The 21,816-nt window shown below is 40.9% G+C and overlaps 1 protein-coding gene and 1 long non-coding RNA gene across 3 annotated transcripts in view; one reads left to right on the top strand and one right to left on the bottom strand.

Moving 5' to 3' along the window:
- Positions 1 to 7,063: 7,063 nt before the first annotated feature.
- Positions 7,064 to 21,816, top strand: part of TECRL (trans-2,3-enoyl-CoA reductase like) — a 51,458-nt gene continuing 36,705 nt past the window's right edge. Inside the window, exons 1-2 of one of the 2 annotated variants that reach the window (XM_015861575.2) lie at positions 7,064 to 7,393; positions 21,187 to 21,238. In XM_015861575.2, the coding sequence (XP_015717061.1) occupies positions 7,163 to 7,393; positions 21,187 to 21,238 (283 nt within the window). In that variant the 5' untranslated portion in view covers positions 7,064 to 7,162. The remainder of the gene's footprint in view (positions 7,394 to 21,186; positions 21,239 to 21,816) is intronic. The other variant, XM_015861573.2, reaches the window with a different exon arrangement.
- LOC107313408 lies at positions 10,268 to 14,935 on the bottom strand. Its single transcript, XR_004307151.1, has 3 exons — positions 14,728 to 14,935; positions 10,614 to 10,759; positions 10,268 to 10,508 (listed from the first exon to the last, which is right to left on the bottom strand). It is a non-coding gene; the product is annotated as an uncharacterized LOC107313408 (long non-coding RNA).

Below are 21,816 nucleotides of genomic sequence, written 5' to 3'. Positions count from 1 at the left end.
CTTGTTCCAGGTTGCTGTGTGGTGTAAGATCATAATGCACACTTGTTTGTGTCTGTTTGTCATTAACAATGGCAGTGAAAGGATGTCTGGAGCTTGCACACGCTCCATCCTCTCGTGTGTGCCAAGAGGTCTGATGAGGTGGTAATCTTGAGTGGGAGATGCTGCCAAATTGTGGGTAATGTCAATGACATTTTCTGCTGCCAGCAGAACAGAACTAGTCCTAGCTGAAAAATGATCTGATCCCAGGTGAAACATCTTTCTGCAGGTGAGCAGGTTTCTCATAGTGCCTTAAATATGATAGATTTCCTGTATTGTTTTAAACAAGATGAATGAAGGGAGATCTTGGTCTCTGGTACAGCTTTGGCAGAAATAACATCAAAACCATGAAACAGCAGGCATTAGCATTATCAAAGTTTGGGCAGGGACACTCCTTGGAATCACAGAATCATTAAGATTGGAAAAGGCCACTAAGACCATCCAGTCCAACCCCCAACCCATCCCCACCATGCCCACTGACCACATCCCTCAGTGCCACATCTCCTCATTTCTTGAACACCTCCATGGACGGTGACTGCACCTCCTCCCTGGGCAGCCTGTGCTGCTGCATCACCACTCTCACTGAGGAGAAATGTTTCCTAATATCCAACCCTTCATCAGGGTCCTGTTGAGAATGGTACCAGCATTGGGGCAGGTCTGTTAGCTGTGCAGGCAGAAGAAGCTAAACAGAGGAAAGAATTGGAGAAACAAACAAACAAAAAGCAATATTTCAATTTGATGAGCGTGCTTTCCCTCACTTTTTAATGTTTCTGCATGGAAACATTTTTCCAAGTACTTGAAGCCTGTGAAAAAAACCTGACAGGGAACAGTGGTTTGAATGAAAGAAATAAAATCTTCTGTTCACTTGCCTGACACCAAGTTTTCAGGATTTCTGTTTCTCAAAATCATTTGATAGAAAAATGTCACAGAAACATTTTTTTTTCAGTCAGAAAAAACAATGAATGTGAAAGTAAAGGGCCGATCATTTTTCTTTTAGCCCAAGATTCATCTTCAGGTTGAGACTGAATATTAAAAACGTCATACTAAATTGCAACTCTTCTGAAAGCTTGGAAGTTTGCAAAAGAAGAAGGCTATGCTGACAGGCATATCTGAAACCTAATTCAGGAAGCCCTGAAATGAAAAATGCTAAGAAAGGTTTGGCTTCTTGTATCAGAAGAAATAACACGTAACATTTCAAAGGTAATAAAAGACCAACCACCCAAAGATCTTCAGACAAGAAGTAGGATTACAAAGCAGGTTCAGAACCTTAGAACCTTTCCATCCAAACAAACAAGCCTTTCTGAGCGCTTCAGCATCAATGCAAACTGCATATTTGAATGACGCACTGTTTTCTTGAAACTGTTCCAAATGACTTCATATCGCACATACCGGTTTTCCACCAAAAAAAGACTTATTCCATCTCGGCTGTAAGAGCGTGAATTTGCCAGCTTATACTGCTGCCATTTGTGGAAAATGGCTGTGCTTTATTGTATTCCTTTTCATCGCTATTTACTGGCTGATCAGTTTCTGATAATGTGGTTACTTGATCTTACTCTGTGAAATTACAACCCATTATCTAGTCGGGATGTGTTCTCAGAGAGGGATTAAAAAATGCTGTCAGTAATGTACTCGGTTGAAATTCAGTGAGGACATGGAGTAAGCTTACACTGCTGCAAAGTACAGGGTATCAACACCTGTCCTTTGTTCATCCACTCCCTGTTCTCTGTTTTGTCCATGAAGACAAGAGCTTAAAGCCACAGCAGAATGCACAGAAACTTGCTGTCTGTCCATGCTCTGAGGACTCTCGTCAACATGAATGATCTATGTTGCTTGCTTTGCTGCCTGGGCATGAGTATGTGTGCTGAGACTGGCAGGGAGCAAATCAAGCCATTGTGTTACAGAAGTCAGTGGCTTTCCTTCAGTGAGCTACTGCTAATTGCAGTGCATAATAACTGTTCTAAGACACTGCAATGAAGCCAAGCTGGAAGCAAGTTTCTAACCTCTGCTAACTGATACACCATGTTATTATACACATTGGCAATGCAGGAAGGGGACATCACACCAGTATTAAGGCCAGTGTATAGAAAGATGCACTTCTTGTCACCAAAAAGGAGATGCTAAAGGCTACAGAGTAATGCTGTAGGGAACAGTGTGGTTCTCCATTTCTGTCTGCTAAATGCCAAGACCAGCTTAAAAATCATATCTTGTTTTAAAAACCATCTTTGTTTCTAGAACATTAGAGGTCAAGTTTTCAAAACATTCTTCTTTGTTTCTAAGGCTACATGCTGACCTGAAAGAATAACAAAATGTTCCAGCTAAAAATAAAAAAAAGAAAGACAACTGGAGTATTTCACATAGTCCCATACTTCCAAACACTGAGCAAAAAGAAAATCCTACGGCATTCCAAATGATGAGTTTGTAACTTCAGGAATAGCACAGTTTGCACCGATACATAAGAACTGACAGTTTCCAACTGCACAGCTGTAGATGCATTATTCGTTGTCAGTAAGACTGAGATTGATCCAGCATTTCGCCTGCAAGGATTCCTTTGGGGCACTTCATCACCAGGAGCACCTCCTCAGGCTTCTTCATTGCTTCAGCCCAGCAGCTGCCTTTCGCTCTACATCCTGCCTGTCATCAGTTGTGACCTCTGTATCATACTTAGGTATTTTGGTGGGGATGTAGGTGTGTGTTTGTGTGAGGTGAGCAGGGGGGTGAAGGTTCCACCTCCTACATCTTGCAGATAGAATTTAGATATCCTTCCAGATATCTAAATGCAGATATCCTTCCATCTTGCTGTAGATAGAATTGCTGTACCTGACTGCTGGCTTTGCTTGTTTCTCTCGTGGATGCCTGTGGGGGATGGAATGAGGGCTGGGTTTGGATTTGATTTGTACTGTGGATTTACTTGCCGTTGACACTACCCATGGTAAAGGTTAAAGTTAGTTTGCAAAGCAAGAAAAGTAAAGCCAAGCCCCTACAGTGAGATGTTAAACAGCTGGCAAAGCTCCACAGTCAGTGGTGAAACCTTCTGCCGCAGGGATAAGGTGGGCAGCACCGAAGATCCCCAGCCCTGCTGGCAGGATGGTTCCTGGGCTCTCCACTCTCACAGCCACTGCAGGACATGCTGTGAGCTGTGTGGCTTTTGGTTGGGTGATGTCTGTGTTGTGTATGTCACAGGGCCAAAAAGATTGGCACCCGCTGCTTCCCTGCCAGTATAAGGGGAGGGATGTGGGTGCATTCTTTGTTCCTGACAGCCAGGCTTCAATGCGTAAATTCCCAATGCGTTTCAAAAGTGCATTCTAGTTGTTATTAATACAACATGGATAGCAGAATTAAAACAATGTTTAAAAGCAATAGCCTCCCAAACAATGCAGTAAACCTATTCCTAAACTCTCATCCAGATGAAGCCAGGAACCTGCCAAACAGATTATTGTTACTATTTTTGTGAGTGAGTGCACTACATCAGGTTCTTAAATCTCTCACTGGACATCTCAGTAAAGACAGACTGAACACACAGCTTCACTCATACCTGGCTCTGAACACATGAAATTCAAGACGGAAATGGGGAGATGTGAAGAGCTAATTATATCAAGCACGGTACCAGGCATATGGGCTGCACAGATATCAAATGATACCTGGGATTGCCCCGGCCCAAATGCAACATGTCTCACTTGCCTTTGTTAAACCTCACCGGGTTCTCATGAGCCCACTTTTCAAGCCTGTCCAGGTCCCTCTGGATAGCATCTCTTCCTTCTATTGTACCAAATACTTGGGGCTCTGTCTTGGGAGCATTGTTCAGTTCTATGAAGTCAGTGGGATACCCTGCTTCCACCGAGCATCTAGTGTGCATGTGATAAAAAAAGCATTATGCGAGGGGCTGCTGACAAGTATCTGGGGTGACAGAGATTATCTGGTGCTGCTGACTTAACGGGTGACATTCTGCAGACTGGAAGGAGGTGACCAGTTCTCTGGGAACGGAGGAGTGCAAAACAACCAAAGGTGAAAAGGTATTTCAGAAGCTCCTTTGGGATCCAGTTGTGATCTCATAAAATCTCTGTGCTCGGAGGTCTGCATTCACACAGAGAAGGAATGTGGAATGGGAAGGGAAAAGTGGGATAAACAGCAATTTCCTAACACCACTCAGGAAATTAATGTCTTAACCATAAACTTAATACCAAGTCCTTGTCCCTCTCCAATACTTTGTCATCTATTTCGTCTTTGATGCTTTAAAGCATTGTATTCAAAGTACTGCACAAAGGTCAACAACAGCTGTTGCTTTTGTTGTGAAAATACCAGCAGTTCAGTAAACCTGAAATGATGGCTGTGTGGCATCTGGAAAAGAAAAAAAAAAAGCCTTTCAGAAGGATGGCTTAACAAAGTGCCTGCCTATCTGCAAAGCAGCTCATGTCAGGCAAGTGCCAAGTGAGGAGAGAAGGTAGAGCCATGGTTTAAGAGTTATGCCCATCTACAATGGCTGCTCGAAAATATTGGCCCCTTATATGGCAGGAAATTCTGTGCAAGTTGAAGCTGTCAGAGATGATTTAATTCTTGCTGAGTGCTCTTTGATTCCTCTCAGAGTCCCAGAGTGAAGCTGAGGCCAGGGACTGTTGGCTACTTGCCTTGCCACAGCTCTCAGAGGCTGCTGTGCCAACAGTTCATACCTCTGTAAAGCAGGTCCATAAATCTCACCATAGGGCTCATCACTGGCACCTGTGCACCAGGATTCCCCATCTCCCACACTGGGGACTAAAACAAGGTACACAGACTACACTGAAAGTATTTTCTATGCCTTTTGTCCAGTAGTCAGTGTTTCATCTTTTTTGTGCGTGTGCAGTTTTACATAGAACAGACTGAATTACCTTATAGTGATCCAGGAGAACCAAACCCATTAATAACATTTCAAAGAGCTGCAGCGCTTGGCATGTTAATGGCAAAATCTTCACTGCTTTTATGCACCTCTTTTAAAGCTTAAGTTATCAGTGATAACTCCATCCCTGCTTATTTTTGGTAAAGTAGCTTTCACCCTCTTTATATGCAAGTGTGACATTTATCTTCATTCTATCCCCACTCACTGTATTAGAGAAATGGTGCTACAGTCTAATCTTAGACCCATCATTTAGAACTGGGAGGAAGGAGACCATTATCTTCAGGGAAACCCTACTACAGGTTAAACCTTCCCACCAACATACCATTAGATGTTGTTGCTGTGTGACAGATGGCAGCAGAGGGGCAGTCTGACAGAACGGCATCTGACACAGAAGTGTGTGTGGAGCAAAAGGGTGGCCTTGAATCCTTCTATTGCTTTTGAATTGAAATAAATTAAGAAATATACTAATGTGTACTCTTACTGCTGATCCATAGATTTTAAGGCTAAGAGGGGGTATTACATCAGTTTGTCTAATCACTCATTCAGCAATTTATACAGTTTCCTTATAGTAATTTGTCCAAATAAGTGTATCTTACTCTTGGTATTTAGGACCTGTGTGTTGCATGGCTTTTACCTGTTGGTTTTTATTATGGCGCTTACAGTCAGTCTATAATTTGTCACTCTCCCCATTCTGATCACAGTTTCTTCAAATTTGCTCTGCTTTCTATATTGTCACCACTCAAACTTTTTGTTTAGACTCAGCTACAAGTGTACTTCTTTGATCACAGCATAATCTTGTTTGAGTGTAATGATTCTTTTCTTTCAGCATCCCAGAGAGGCTGTGAATGCCCCATCCCTGGAGGTGTCCAAGACCAGGCTGGATGGTGCCCTGAGCAGCCTGAGCTGAGGATGGGTGGGCTTTAAAGGTCCTTTCCAACCTAGCCATTCCATGGTTTATGAAATAAATTAGACTGCCTCTTCCTGTTACAAGTATTTTGTCATTGCAAATGCCCAGTCTTGTTATCACTGCACTCAAACCTTCTCAAGAGTTCAGTCCTCACTAATTCGCTGTTTCTTCCTCATATGTCCTTTCTGTATGTCTATAAGAAGCACAGAGATTTCATGTACACGGTCTTGATCCTCCAGAACTGAAGCACACTTACAATCTGATTATTGCACCAGTACCACCTACACTCATATGTGTGAAAATCAGCATATGTGACAGTACTGTCAGGAGAGGAGATTCAGTTTGAAGATGGCCTTTCCTGGGGAGGATCCCCTCACTCTCATTTTTAATTACTGCAAGAACTTACTGATTAGCTTTTCAGCTATTTCACAGAGCTTCTTGTCATGAGGACCTAGATGTGGCAAGCACTACGTTTTCTGCAACAGCAGAATCAAAGATAAGAGACCTGTTCTGTCTCCGCTGTCACCTCATGGGATGGGTAGGTGGGAGGGGGTGGGTATAGATGTGCTGTCCCTTTCATCTTATTGAAGGTTTTTTTCCCCACTTAATTAAAATTCCTTAATGTCATGATTTTTATAACAGTGATGGTCATTTCCCTGAAGTTTTGCCATGTAGAAATACACTCAGAACTCACTCTACATCTGCCTGCAGAAATCTGTAGTGCCCTCCTAACACTGTAATCCTTAGCATTTGCAGACAACCCCTATGTTTTGCTGATTAACTCCCAGTGTTTTGTTATTTCAAGTGCTTCAGGCCTCCAAGAGCAACAGTCAGTGTTTTTAGAATAAATGACCACTGATATCATTTTACAGCTGTGTATGAAGGGCACACAAACGCAGACGCTATATATACACGCAAATGCTATATATACACACACACATGCACCCCTATACATATGCACATCTGTAGGCACTTTTAAACATGTGTCTCAGTAGATAACAATGGAATTCAGTGCATTCATTTCTGATTTCTCCGAGGCTCTGGAATTTTGGGATCTGACAATGTGTTAGGGAAAAAGTACAATGTGTTGTTTCAAATGCTGGTTTAAATTAAAAGGGAGCAAAAAAGCCAGCCATACGGCACATCACAATAGCTGGTTAAATATAGACTTGGATTACAGAGCCATTGTTTTCACTCCTGCTAAATAAGACAGCACTCTTAAAATGGAACACCACTTGACCTTTCATGTCTCATCAGTCCGTGATTGTATTTAACTGATGCGGGGAAGGAAGGTTTCCCCCTGGAACTGTCCCCTATTGACATGACGGTAGCTGTTGCTGGGTCATACAATGCTCAGGAGGAGGAAGACCAGCGCCTCAGAACTCAAGAGGGATCTTTCAGCTCATGGAGGAGCTCTGTCCATGTCACAAAACACGCGCTCTTTTTTCAACTTCTCTCAGCTGGTGCTTTCTGCTGGCCATCTCAAACCACCACCAGCGCTCAAACATTCAAAAATCACTTACTTTGAAGTGGAGATCCTTGATGTGCACAGCAAGAAGCAGATCTGCATTGTAGACAAGGTGAGTGTATTATTCCAGTATGTTGGGGATCTGCGTAATACACACGGAGACACTTCCAGGTTTCTGTTTAGACTCCGCTGTGATCTTCTGTAACACAATAACTTTTGTCTCTCGGAGAGATACTCACAACTTTTGCTCATTCACAATCCTCATCTGCTTTCTTCCAAGATCTTTACAAATGAACCAACGCGGATTTCTTTCAGACTTTGTGACTGCATTTGGACTCAAAATAGGTCCTTTGGTTGTCTTTTGATGCTTAGGTCACAGTGATGATTTCAGAGCATGATGCCTCTACTTCAGAATAGACATTCAGTTTTAATGCATTTTCAAAGCTAAGCATCTCTGCAATGCCCCGAGTTCTCGTTGGTAATCTAAACATACTCAGCCGTGCACTACATAGTGAACTGGACAGGAGCCTGGCATTTTTAAACATTTTGTTTGCAAACAGAAGTACTTATCTAAGAGAGGTAGAGATGTGTTTTATTAATGATGTGGATCAAAAGATATAAACAACAGTCACATTATGTAAGTAGAACGAGATAGCTGGGTGGCAGGGAACTTTACAATGCAGCAAGAAGCAACTGAGGACATCTCATATTTACACCACAGTTTTCATGATTCATTGTGCCTCAGCATATGAGCTGGCCTCTTGTGTGCTGTGAAATGGGGAATTCTAAGCTACTCAGATTGTAGGAATCTTCAGTAACACAGTAGAGTTTTGAGATTTACTGTTCTGCTAAAAGAAAAAAATAAATCCCTTATCCTCACAGGCAACAGCTGGAACTGGTGGATAAGTTTGCTTCTAATGTTTAATTGACGGGCTTTGAAGCACGCAGGGTGGAATGCTACCACATTTCTAGTGTTCCTGATCATTTAAGGGGTGTTTTTGCAATGTGTGCCTACTTAAATCTCTTCTATGCACATTCTTAAAAGGCCAAATGTTTTTTGAGACTTTCTGCATCTCGCCAAAGGGGAAACGTGTACACAGTGATCAAACAGATGTGATGACTATTGACAGAATTTCTAATGGTAGGTTTGCATTATTTAATTTACTGAGTAATTTCATGCAGTTATTAAAAAGACCTATCTGCACACTGTACTGAATAATGCTTCAATCCAACAAAAGACTGAGCATATGTCTTATCTTAAGCTTTCCTACAGGCTTATTAAAAGAAATATATTAACAGAAAAAAAAGAGTGACGTTTCTGGAATCCATTCCATGATGCGTAGAAGAACTGCAGTCTTATGGGACAATACATGGACTTGTGTTTTAATTTTTATACTGGAATTTCTTCAGATCACTGAAGACTCTGTTTCTATAGCAGTGGCAAAAGAGTTACGAGTGGTGACTGTGAATTGCTCTCAATGTAGAGGTAAAATGCTTGCTGAGGAGCAACAGCAACTATTACCTGAAAGCATGCACTCAGGAAGTTATGTTCAATTTAAATGGCTGTGGCCATCCTTCTAGGCATGGACCTTATTTATTTACTTAGGTGCAGCACCAGGAGGTTGGTACAAATACGCTGCAAGGCAGAGATTTCCAAGACTGTCTATAGTATTTGCATTTCAAACACTGATTCACCTGTGTGTCTAAGACCATTAATTTGCTGTAATAAATCCTTTCTAAGGCAACCTCGAAAGCACGGAAGTTGAGTTCCTTACTTCAGTGAACACTTGTTAGTACTGGTGAATCTCATTTCAGCTGGTTATCAGAGCAATCAAGAGACCATTTTACTGGATAATGCATAATCTTCTGCTTAATTAAATATAACATTGATACAGACTTAACATGATGCTTCTAACACCTAGGTTCTGTTTCTAAGATAATTATGAATAGCTTCATGTCTTGAGGTTGCATGTAATTAATTCTTCTCAGGATTTACAATACAAAAGAACAGGAACCTTATATTTAGAAATGTATGTATTTACATTCTTACAGCATTTTTTTAGTAGTTTCACGTATTATGACTTACCAAGTGTATTTGTAGTATTCTCGGATTCATAATGCTTCTGTGGCTTAAAGGCTTTCAGTTGCACCAGGGGAGATTCAGGTTGGGTATTAGGAAACATTTGCTCTCAGAAAGAGTAGTAGTGCTTTGGCACAGGCTGCTGAGGGAGCTGGTGGTGTCACTGTCCCTGGAGGGAAATGTGGAGATGTGGCACTGAGGGATATGGTTAGTGGGCATGGTGGGGATGAGCTGGACTGAATTGGATTGAATGATCTTAGAGGTATTTCCCAACCTTAATGATTCGACAAATCTGAAAGGAACCACTTATAATGGCAGAGAGAAAACCCCTTTCTTTCTCCACCTAATAGAAACTCATACAAATAGATTTGATGATTAAAGAACAGGTTAAATAACAGGCAATGCTGATACAGAGTTAGCTTCTATGACATGCTTGCATATGCATATGAATCCTGTTCAGATTGGTAGAAATTCTATAAATTCTGCAAGGTGATACATCTACCTTGTTTTGGTATTTAGTAAGAAAAGGTGCCTTGTGCTCAATGCAGTGTCAGGGATTTAGAAAAGGTGCGCTTAGCTCTGTGACCTCAAGCAGTCAGCTGATATTGGTAGGCTTTGGATCTGGCATAAGTAACTGAATTAATTCCCCAGTCGTAAAATGAAAAATAACACTATCTCTTGGCTTCCTTACCCATCTTACACGTTGGGGAGGGATAAGTCACTTAATATCAGTGAGTTGAGTGGTTAGTCTAAGGTTCTGATCGTCTGTAAGACAGGCTTAAAGGCCTACAGAATGAATACATATTTGCCTGGTGTTTTAAGTCTGTAAGATACATTCACTTCTTACTGCAGAATTTCCAGAGTCAGGATAGCCAGAAACAATACTGAAAGAATGCAGAAAACGATGAAAACCTCAGATACTGGATCACTGTGATCCCATCCAGGAGTTGGGGCTTAAAGAAAAAGACATCACCCTGAAAAACTTGAAGTAAATTCCCCAGTCAGCAGCACTGGCAGTTCTTTCTGCACATGTCTACTTGTTATGAAAGTATCACTACTTTAATAGCGTCAACCTGCTGTGGGGACTTCCTCTGCTATGGATATGACATTATGCAATTAGTTTGGTGCAGAAGAGCTTTTCTGGCAACTGAATGATTTAAAAGAGAAACAAAAACAGTGCAAGGCATTTTTCTCCAGGTTTGCTCTTGGTACAAAAATGAACTTTGAGGTGAGCAAAGGTACGTGGACTTACATGATCTCAGCAGTGGCATAGCAGGCAGTGAGGTTTTGAGGGCAACAATATGGGCACGTGGGTCTGTTTGAGTGACTGAGCCCCAGCTCTTCCTTCCCTCCCTGCTGCTCGGTTGGAGGCTTTCTATTGGTGGAACTCCCAACTGCCTGTAAAGAACAGAGGGAAGGCAATAAACACTGATTAATACTTTTGTGTTAAATATTTTCATTGAAAAGCAGACTCAAAATGTGTAAGGATTTTGGCTTGTCTGTTTACTTCCAAACAAACAAACAACAGGAGGTTCAAAATTCATGGAGTCCTAAGGATGAAAGAAAATAGGTTTTGTATTTTTAAATAAATAATCTACGATTTCCATCTCCAGCCACAACTTATGGAAGAGAAACAGCTGTTCAAAAACTGCTTTGCTTCTACATTATCGCAAAAGCCTGGAGTAGGTTGGTTTTAAGGTTATCAATGTGCAGTGATTTGATTTATAAACTCCGTTAAGGCAACTCGTAACTGTTTCTGTTACAGCATTCATTGTATATTATCTTATTCTTCATATTAACTTGTAGTAAAATGTATTTTCCTACAAATGTGGTGCAATATAATTAATTTTGCACGAGTTGCTTTGAAGGCATAAAGTGTTGCACAACATTGTTTTACAGAATAAATCACCTCTGGGGAAACCAACAGAGAAAGCTTTTTTTCCCCATCAGAAGTCTTGGATCTCAGTAGTTTTGTGCTTTGTGGTTTTGCTACCTAAGCTTTAAGCAGAGGTGCAAACTCAGGTTATGTCTGCTGCACAATGGCAACCTAATGCCTACAGAAGAGGACTTAGAAAGCTAAGTCACTAGTAATTAAATGCTTGTGTTAACAGTATGTACTGTAGGAACACTTAACTGTGTTTATGAGTGTAGACATGCCATGCAATGCAAACAGTGAAAGTGATGTGAACATCATTATTTTTCTTAAACTGAAGGATCACTGTCTTCTCATTACACATTCTTGTCACATCCAGCCTAACACAAGCCTGTGCATCATTCCAGGCACTTACATACATGACTCTTCTTGCAGTTAAATATAACACAACATATAGAATCACAGAATGGTTTGGGTAGGAAGGGAGCCTTGAAGACTGTTCCAACCACCCCACTGTGGACAGGGACTCCTTCAGCTAGGTCAGATTGCCCAGGGACCCATGCAACCTGGCCTTGTAGAATTTCAGGGATGGAGCATCCACAGATTCTCTGGGCAGCCCGTGCCAGGGCCTCACCACCCTCACAGTGCAGAATTTCTTACTCATGTGCAATCTAAATCTACCATCTTTCAGTTTAAAACCATTGCTCCTTGTCCTTTCTCTACCTTCACTAGTAAAAACTGTCTCCATCTTTTTTATAATCCCCCTTCTAGTCCTAAAAAGCAGCTATAACATCTCCTCACAGTCTTCTTTCCTCCAGCCTTAACATGTCCAGTTTCCTCACCCTATTTTTATAGCAATGCTCCCGCCTTCTGATAATCTTCAAAGCCCTCCTCTAGACTTTCTCTAACAGGTCCGCATCTTTCTTATGCTGGGAGCCCTCAGATCTGGATGCTGCAATTCAGATGGTGTCTCACAAGGATGGCATAGAGGGGGACAATCACCATCCTTGACTTACTGGACATGCTTCTACTGATGCAGCCCAGGATACAGTTGGCTGGTATACAATTTGTCATCTATGAGTGCTCTCAAATATTTCTCCTCACAGCTGCTCTTCATCCATTCATATCCCACTCTATACTGGATGCTTGAGATTGCCCCAGCCCAAATGCAGTAGAATCATAGAATCAGTACTTTGCACTTGCCCTTGTTGAACCTGATTAGGTTCACAGAGGCCCACTTCTCAAGACTACTGAGGTCCTTAAGGACATGGCATCCTTTCCTTCTGTTCTAACACCTGCACCACTCAGCTTGGGGTCATCTGCAAACTTGCTGAGGGTACGCTCAGTATGTATTACTACACCTTTGGCCGCAAAGATAAAATAGGACTGCTTTTGATTTATTTGAAAGGGTAGCCTTGTTTGTGTCTGAAGGAGTTTGCAATCATTTTTCTTTCTAAAGCACCTAAAAGAGTAGTGCCCTAGTATCTGCACACTGTGGTTTAACAATAAACAGAGTTACTTCTGATTTATACTGGCAGGACAACAAAAGCAGATGCATTCAGGTGCACTATCATAAATCTTTTTCTTGCCTGTGGGTTGTGGCTCTGTCACAGAGAGTGGGCAGCCAAAAAGAACAGCCACCACCAGCTCTCTTTTCCGTGGTTTTATCTAGCAAATAAAAATAACTTCTCACATCACAACCATCACAATGTGGAGGCTATTCTGTAAATACCACATTCATTCTAGGTGAGCAAATGCAATTACTGAAGTAGGCAATGAACTCAGCAAAGAACCCGTGCAGTGCCTTTTACATCAGACTTTCCCTGTTTGCTTCTTTAGTAAGGAAGTCAAGTCAGTATAATATTGAAGTCATTTTCCTGAAAAGAGATATTGAATTGCCTTGTATAGCTTTATTATTATTATTATTTTTTAATCTTGCAGTTTTATTATTTAACTTCACGGAACTCTGTTCTTTCTTGTGGGGAAGGAGCAGAACCTGTGCATTTCCACAGCTGCTTTGTTTTATGTACAGGATTTTTTGGGATCATCATCTCCCTCATTCAAGCAGTCTCTCTTTAAGGATATTTGTTGCTGTTTGGTGCCAAGGGTACCCAAAGGAATTCAATAACCAGCTAGTCAAAGGAGGTGGTTTCCTTGAGCAGGGCACTTTTTGATAGTGAGTCCCACAGCAATACAGTTGAAGGAACACAGAAAGAAATAGCTGAACTCACTGCTGTGCAAATCCTGTTCTACTTCCTTTTGAAAGGAGGATTTTGCAGTGTCATTGTCTTTTACTGCATGTTTTCCCCACATGCAGCTCAACAGGGAGCTGGTCCCTGCTGGGAGACACTGCAAGAAAATACATTACATTTACAACTGTTATAATGTCTGTGCATTTTCTTGCCCATAAGAAGTGAATCTTATGCCTACTCCTAGTGCTGGAGGTGATATCAGAAGTATTTTCCTCCTCAGTTATTAGTTACACTTCTCAAAGTAGGTAAACATATTCAGATTCTATTGAAGCAATCCACTTCAATTGAATTCTTCCTGCTGTACTAGAAATTCACATTATTTTAATGTCAGTATAGCTACAGCTAGCAAGCAACTGGACATTAATCTCTGCTCTTTGCAGTTACCGCTCTTATTTCAGTACAACTTTTTAGATGAAAAACCTGGATAAATGGTTTTGGGTTTATCTAGAAGAGAGAGACTGAGGAAAGGAGAAGCTAGTAACTTAAGGGCATTTAACATTTGTAAAAGAGTAGTTCAAAGAAGGAGGAAAGCCACTACCAAAGACTGATGCTTCAGCTGATACTAATTTTCAAAGCTTAGAAATGCCTTTAAATGGCTGTTTTTATGCAGCTCTTATCTTAGCTATAAAGGTCTAAGCTTCAGCAGGGGGGAAGACAGAGTGAAATACAAAAGAGAAAAAAGCCCAACAAAGCTTAATTCAAAGTTGATGAAAACAAGAGATGTAATTCATGAGGCACCAGTGGTGCTCCAGGTCTTCATTTACCTGCCCACAGCAGGGGGATGGAGCTCAGTGATCTTTAAGGTCCCTTCCAACCCAACCCATACTATGATTCCATGATCCCGGCCAGCTGCAAAGGCCAGCTATGCTACAAGAGCAGTGAAGAGGGCCTAAAGTATATCTGTAGAGACAGATCCTCAACCGCTGTGAAAATGTTCTAATTCCCTAAAAAGCGATGACATTTTACCCCAGCTGCACATTTGCTGTATTGCATGAAAGGTAATTCACAGATAATTGCAAATTACGAATGTAGTGGAGCAATACAAGACCGTAGGGAGCTGTAGGTGTTTTATTAGTCTAACAGTTAATCAGCACAACCCATGATGGAAATTTAGGCTATAACGGCATTTCATATAGGCATTATTGTAGCATTAAAATACTCCTGCCCAGGATTTATTGGTCCATTAGAGTATGCTCCAGGTTCTTTCTGAAATCTTAGTCCTGTGATTCTTCACAAAATACCTGAGCCATGTAGTAGTGGATCTTTGTCCTGGTTTCTCCACAGTGTGTGTTCCGATGCTAAATTTTGGCTTTAGGAGTAACAACAATGTTGATAACACGTTGGTGTTTCCAGTTGTTGTTGAGCAGTGCTGTGCAGAGACAAGGACATTTCACTTCCTAAGCTTTTCCTACTGCCCTGACAGCGAGAGGACTTGGGGGGCACTAGGAGCTGGGAGGGGACAGAATCAGGAGAGCTGATGTAAGCTGGTCATAGAGACATTCTGTATGACATCACTGTAAAACTGACTGGAATTGGCTGGAGGGGACTGCCTGCGTGCTACTTGTTGGGTGGTGAGCAACTGTATTGTGCATCACTTGTTTTCTATATATGTATATATCTGTATAATATTATCATTACTATTAATTATCTTTTCTGTCTTAGTAAATCATTCTCACCTCATCCTACAAGCTTAATTTTTTTTTCCTGATCCCACTTTGAGCAGGAGGAGTGAGCAAATGGCTGTGTGGTAGTAGCTGCCTGCCAGGTTAAGCTGCAACAGAGCTATAAATACCTAACGGTGTATATTACTGCTTTAATTATAATATACCTGTCTATGTTTAAACAATTCTGGATTTTTAGAAGTTCTTAAAATGCAAGCTCTCCTTTGAAACAGGAGAATAAACTGTGGCAGAAAATCTGTACCAGAGGTACAGCAAATATCTCCTCATAGCACTTGGCACTGTGAAAAGCATTTAGATTTCTGATTGCCCAGATGATATCTAATTGTCCTCATACATCACCTCCATTTCCCGTTCCTTTCTGTTTCCAGCTCCATCCTTAACCTCACGGGCCACGGGAGGCTGGCTGCCTCTCCATCTTTCTGTCTGATCTCACCAACATAATTTTGGACCTATTGGCCAAACATAAATACACCTGTAAGGGAAGAAAAGAGTTGAAAAGGTCACTTAGCTTCTGCTTGTCTAATGAACTAACTGGGCAAAATTTGTTTCCATCCCCCCACACCCTAAATGTTGTTTTCATATTATGGTGAAATCAAATGAATCTTGGCCTTTCAATGACATGGAGATCTGGGAGAGGAAGACAATATTATAGATTAATTTTGGAACATTTCGATCTCATGACACAATAAATATTTCAGGTGCAATTTGTTTTACAATGTAATAGTGCATTCATATATTTGAATCCTATTTCCTATCAGGTGACTTTTCTTCGCTGGAGAGGGTGTTATGTTATTTTACACTATCACGAGTGATGTGTCAGAAAATAATGCGAAAGTAATGAAAGTTCTGTAAGGATGAGAAATGAAGGAAATGAAAACAACACAGCAAAATGAATTTTCAGCATTTCATGAAACTCAAGTCTTAAAAAAAAACCAAACAACTGCCCAACAAACACAACCACCACAAACATTTTCTATTTCAGTTTTAAAACTCAAAGTCAACATGAATTTACACATCCACAATGGTTTTCCAGAACCACTCCGTTTTCCTATTAGAAAAGTGATGTGACAGAACTTTCCCTGCTCTCAAGGTGAGCACAGAAACCTTACTCATTTCTCTTCAGCTAAAGGTTAGAAGGCACAGAGAGATGCCTGTGCTGATGACACGGTGAGCTCTGTAAATCGAGGGATGGCCTGCAAGCCTTCTATCAGCTAATAGATCACTTTCTCTTTACTTCCGCAATCATTTTTAGTAGGGGGAGACAAAGCTCTTCCCACTGTCTGACGCTTCTTTTTCAGGTTGTTTTTTTTTCTTCCTGTTTTTCTGTTAAGGGAGAGTATTTATTATATGCACCCAGCTTGTAGTACAGAAACAACATAACATCTTCAGAGACAAGCTTGCCTAGTTTGAATTGACATGCCCACACCCAGTAAGTGTGAAGTTTTGTGCATTCATATATGTATTGACCTACTGTTACTGGGAATGTTAGTCAGTTGGATTATCTCATATGCCAGAGTTCAGGTGACCACATAAATAATCTCCAGGAGACTAAGCAATGTGGCTGTAATAGAGCCAAAACCACAGTGCTGAATCTCTCCAGTTTTTGGAAAGATTGGCATAAGACCAGACCTTATTTTTCTTCCAGTATAGAGTTTGTGCTGTGATCTACTGAATAAAATGCTGCATTTCATGCAAACCCTTTGTGTAGTTGCTGACAACGCTTGTCTAAAAGGAGTTACTTGCCTAAATGTGGAAGATATTTATATCTCTTTGGGCATGACCGGCACACCGGGCTAACAAAGAAACCATTGTGGGACATGCTGAGGGAGGTTTTCACAGCACCCATTCTTAACACCCATTCTTGAAGATTAACAATAAGAAAAAGGAATTGGATGTGGATGGCAAATTCTCAAAATGCAAACATCAATTAGAATGGGTGTTTCCCTGATTCACTTGCTGTGGATTGCTGCTGATTTATAACAATACAGCATGTTCCCCAAGCAAAGATGTGGTGTCAAAGCAGTAATTATGAGGTATTTGTTGTGAGCTGAATTTGGAAATTACCCAGCTCTTCCACTAGCCTCACTTCTGTTTTGGGATCAGTGCTTCAGCTCTGATAAGCTGATGGTCACCCTTTTGAACAAATGTACCTGGCTAAAGAATGAGGCTGTCTGCAGTTAACAAACAGCTGCAATGGCAGAATACCTGAATTTCTGCAATCCTGGAACATGACGGCCTGCTGGAAAGGAGGTGACTCAGCAGTGCTGGCATGCCAGAGAGGGAAAAAGTAGTCAGTGCTGAACAAATGACCACTTTCATGCTTATTTTATTCAAATTCCTATTGATATCCTTCTAACCTGTAACCACTGAATTAATTTTTCAGTATAAGGACTGTGTGATGTAATTACATACAGATAACCATATTACTTATATATATTTTTTTACTTACAAATGCAAAAGAGGTATGAAATGGAAAACTATCAGATTAGCCCGCACATACAAAAGGTAGTTTCAGATTCTCATAATATCTTCCAGTTACGGCTTTTCCTTGAGTCATAGCCCAAGTTACTAACGCTGTATTTTAAATCTTAAAAGAAATGTAATGCTTTGTGCGCTGCTGCATAAATGAAGGACAGAAGTGGAATGGATGATCCAGAAGATCCTTTCATTCTTTAATTCCTGAAAAGTTAAAAGTTGCTTTGAACAGCTGTACTGGAATATTTTTGCTATGAAGAAAAACAGGATCTGAGCTTTTTAAATCATAATTTTCTGAAAAATGTAATGAACGCCATCCATACCTGTCAAATCTGCAATTTTTATATATATGTATTTATTTTTTGTGAAGAAAAAGTAGTTTTGAGCCTTAATTACAATGACAACTTGTTAGAAAGTCACCTATATTTGAAACCTAGAATATACAAGTTGGGAAGTTGGAGAAAACTGCTTGACCATGAGATGCAGAAGATAAATGTGCCAACCAAGGTGCTTTGACAATGAAATTCATCTTTCAAATGAAACTGATCTTTTAAATAAACCAAGGGTGGTCTTTCTGTTTTCCCTTTGCATATCTGAAAAGTGCTGAATTAGAGGAAAAGAAAGGTTATAGTCCCTTCATAAATTATTTACAAGAATAAAAGAAGAATAGGACTAATAATTACAGTGAAATGTTTCAGGGTTTTTATTCATCTAGCACAATGGGTAATAAGAGGAGATGATGTTCCAGTCCTTACAATCCTTTAGCTTGTATTGATGTAGGATGAAAAGAACAAAAGATAATTAATGGTTTATAAAGAGAGCACTCTTAGTAGTAAGCTGATGTCTCAGTATCCATCTTCACACCGATCAATATTAGAATCTATAGCCTCACTGGTTGTTTTATGACGCCTTTAAGAAAAAGGACACAGAATTATCCAGACCATAAAAAAATGTATTTCATCCTTTTGTGGCTATAGCCTCATTATTCTGCCTGGGAAAGGACACTGTGATTCCTCAGTGTCGCAGCTCATTCTCAATAGGAGGCATTTGTGTTATTTTTCAACTTGTTGTCTATGCAGTTTGCCTCAAGAGAAGAGAATGGCCCATCTCCAAGCCAGCTGGCCCACAAAACAAATGTCTTCCTGCCCTCTTGGCTGAGAACACGTGCTCCAGGCCTTCCCTGGGCACATGCAGACCACACAGCATGGTGCCACACAGAGCTGCCAGACCACGAGTAGCTAACCAATCAACTATCCAGCCTGAGCTGGCATGATTAAAAGCAGCTCTAGCCTCAAGCAGCTTGGACATACTCACGCCCAGCAGTGCCCTTGCTAATGAGCTCTACATCACTCATAAATGTTGCAAGGGAGCACAGTCCAGCTATGCGGTTCAAACACCAAACCTGGTTGCGAGCGTGTCACGGCTGGAAACTCAAACACCTCACTCATAAGAAGGAAGCAGGAATATACTGATAGCATATAGTGATTTAGCAAAGCTTAATCTTAAAGAAGACAGAGGCTTAGCAAAGTTTGAGGTTGTGGGGTACACTTGATTATTTACTGCATAGAGGATAGTGTTAAACACACTCATCAAGGAGACCCTCTCACTTCAGTTCAGGGTTCAGAGTGGACCCTGTTGCTTTCTAAACTCCTTGAACCACAGAAGCATTGAATCCAGGTGCGGCTGGATCCACTCCTAGAGTTGGTCAATGGTTTATGTGTCAATGGTTTATGTCTGAGAGTTTATATAAGCACAATCAATCTAAGATATAATTTTAGTAAAGCTTAAAACTGTTCATCACTTAGCAAGGATCTATATCAGCAAGGTATCTTGATATCAAGCTGCAAGGGATCTCTGTGCAGGTGTGACCTTGAGAGGCATCCCTGCTCAAGGGGAGATTAAGAGGCTCTTGGTCTGCTCTATGCTATGAGTGTGCTCAGTTTAACAGTATTTATAGGGTAAGATGATTGATTCATAATACTCAGCAATCAGTATTTAGTATCAGTTCTTTGAGCACCCAGTTTGAGACGTTATCATGGTCGTTATCTGTCTTGGCAATACTTTGATTGTTATCAGTCCTGAACAAGGTCTTTGGCTTGCTTTCTTTGAGCTTGGAAAACCTCCAAACCTGCCTTGCTCTAGGACACCTGTCAGGTTTTGGTCTGCAGTCCAACCATGGTACTCTATGGTTGTTGCCACCTAACACCACTTGCACCCATTTATGGGCTCCAGACTTCACAGATGTGGAATTATGAGGTGTAAGAAAGCATTTTCAGGTATTTTTAGAGGCTCTGAAAACAAATAATACTTCAATCAAGCAAGCAAAAGACAAACAAAACCAAAACCTTCCTCTCCTATTCAAGTCCAAAGCGGCTGTACATGTTACAAAAAGAAGGCACATGAGGATGGAAGCTGCATGGAATGACTGCAAATCTGGACTTTCCCAGTGCTTAGAAAATCTCTCTGTATGGAAAATAGAGTATTCTCATCTAAACCCAAAGACAGAGCTAGCAAAAATCTTAATTTTACACACTTTTTTTTTCTGCTTATTCATATTCTCACTAGAAAAATGGTGGGTTACTCCTATGCGCTAATGACAGGCATACTAGATATTTGTATGGGGTGTCAAAAGATGTAAGTTTATTTATTTGTAATGATTGGTAGCTTTTGAGGCAGCGGTTTTACATAGCACAGGTACCTGATGTCTTTGGGAAAGGAATCTTTCTGCCTTCTGCTATCTGGCTGTAACCATGAGGTTACTAGAGACAAAGTGGGTCCCCACAGTTAAGATACACTCTCATTTACTTAGTCTCTGAGCTTAATTCTTCAACACAGAATAATAAATCAGTGTCAACTGCAAAGGGATGGTCTTGTTAAGAACAGGCCCTTGCCACTGCCACCTCAATCTCAAGCTTAGCGTATTTCTTTCTGAAGTGTTCCATTCCTTTTGCTTGTAAATTCAGGCTACTTACTTCTAAGCTTTTCAGTCTAGTAAATTCTTAGTGTGTTTCTCAGACACTTTGTACAAAGTGTGTTAAGAAATCAATAAACATAATAAAATAGAGCCTAAATGGCCTCCAGTCTGCCTCCTAACACTGTGACACCTGAATTGCTTCACTGCACACAAAAGACAGCTTGCAGAAAGAAACTGATTTCAAGCAGAAAGGACAAAGATTCCCAGCTTTACTACTGGCTCCAGAAAGAAAACCTCTTCATGTCTCTAAGAGCCAGGTCCTAACACACTTAAACTTAAAGCTAACCCTTGAAGATGCCCCCTTGGTTTGATCTGAGGGGCAGTTGCTGCCTCAGCAGGGCCAGCAGCTTTCCCTCTTGCCCTTGGGATTTTACCTTTCAGCTGTCCATGCATAAGTGGCTTGGGTAAGATGTAAATGAAATGTGAGATGGGAATTTAATGATTTGCTTTATTATTGCCTAAAGAACTTACAGACAAATTGAATTCTCTCTACATTTATGGGGGGAAGGCATCTCAGATTGAAAAAGGTGGAAAAATTAACCTGCTTGCATTCTGTTTTCTTTTTTTAGATACCTCCATCATCTACCCTCCTAGATGTGAAACACAAATTTCACAAAGCCTGTAAGTACTGTGGCTAGCAGGCTGGAGGCATGGTTAGAGGCCTTTCAGCTTGCAGAAGCAGTCAGATTTATTTTTCATGAACTCTCACACAAAAGCTGAGGCTGGCTTGACAGCTCCAGTGCTAAATTAGAGCAGCATTTGGAGAAAGGTTCTACTGTAACTACCACAGACATGAGAGGCTGGAAGGAGAGGACTGCATTATTTAACACCGCTGGCTCAAGAGGGGCAATATTTTTCTATCCCATTTCTAACATTACAGTGCCAATTCAAGATCTCAGCTGCATTTGCTCTCCCAGGGTTATATTAGATAAGCTTCGATAACATTAGACTGCTTCAAGCTGGCTGTAAATAGACCATGTGGACCAAACAGCTACTGTAGCAGGGAGCTCAAACACAGAGTGACTGAATGACTTTTCTGGGATCATGGAGGCAAGGTGGCAAAGTTCTGAATTAACTCAATGCAGTCCAGTTCCTTAATGGTCTGAGCAAACTCACGTTTTTCTAGCCTCACTTTTTCACTTTTTGTGTCCATGGGTAAGGAAGAAAACAGCTCAGGAATGCATAATTTTTGGCACATA

The sequence above is a fragment of the Coturnix japonica genome, chromosome 4, assembly GCF_001577835.2.
Source record: "Coturnix japonica isolate 7356 chromosome 4, Coturnix japonica 2.1, whole genome shotgun sequence".
Classification (NCBI taxonomy): Eukaryota; Metazoa; Chordata; class Aves; order Galliformes; family Phasianidae; genus Coturnix; species Coturnix japonica.
This window is presented reverse-complemented; position numbering and strand designations above follow the sequence as displayed.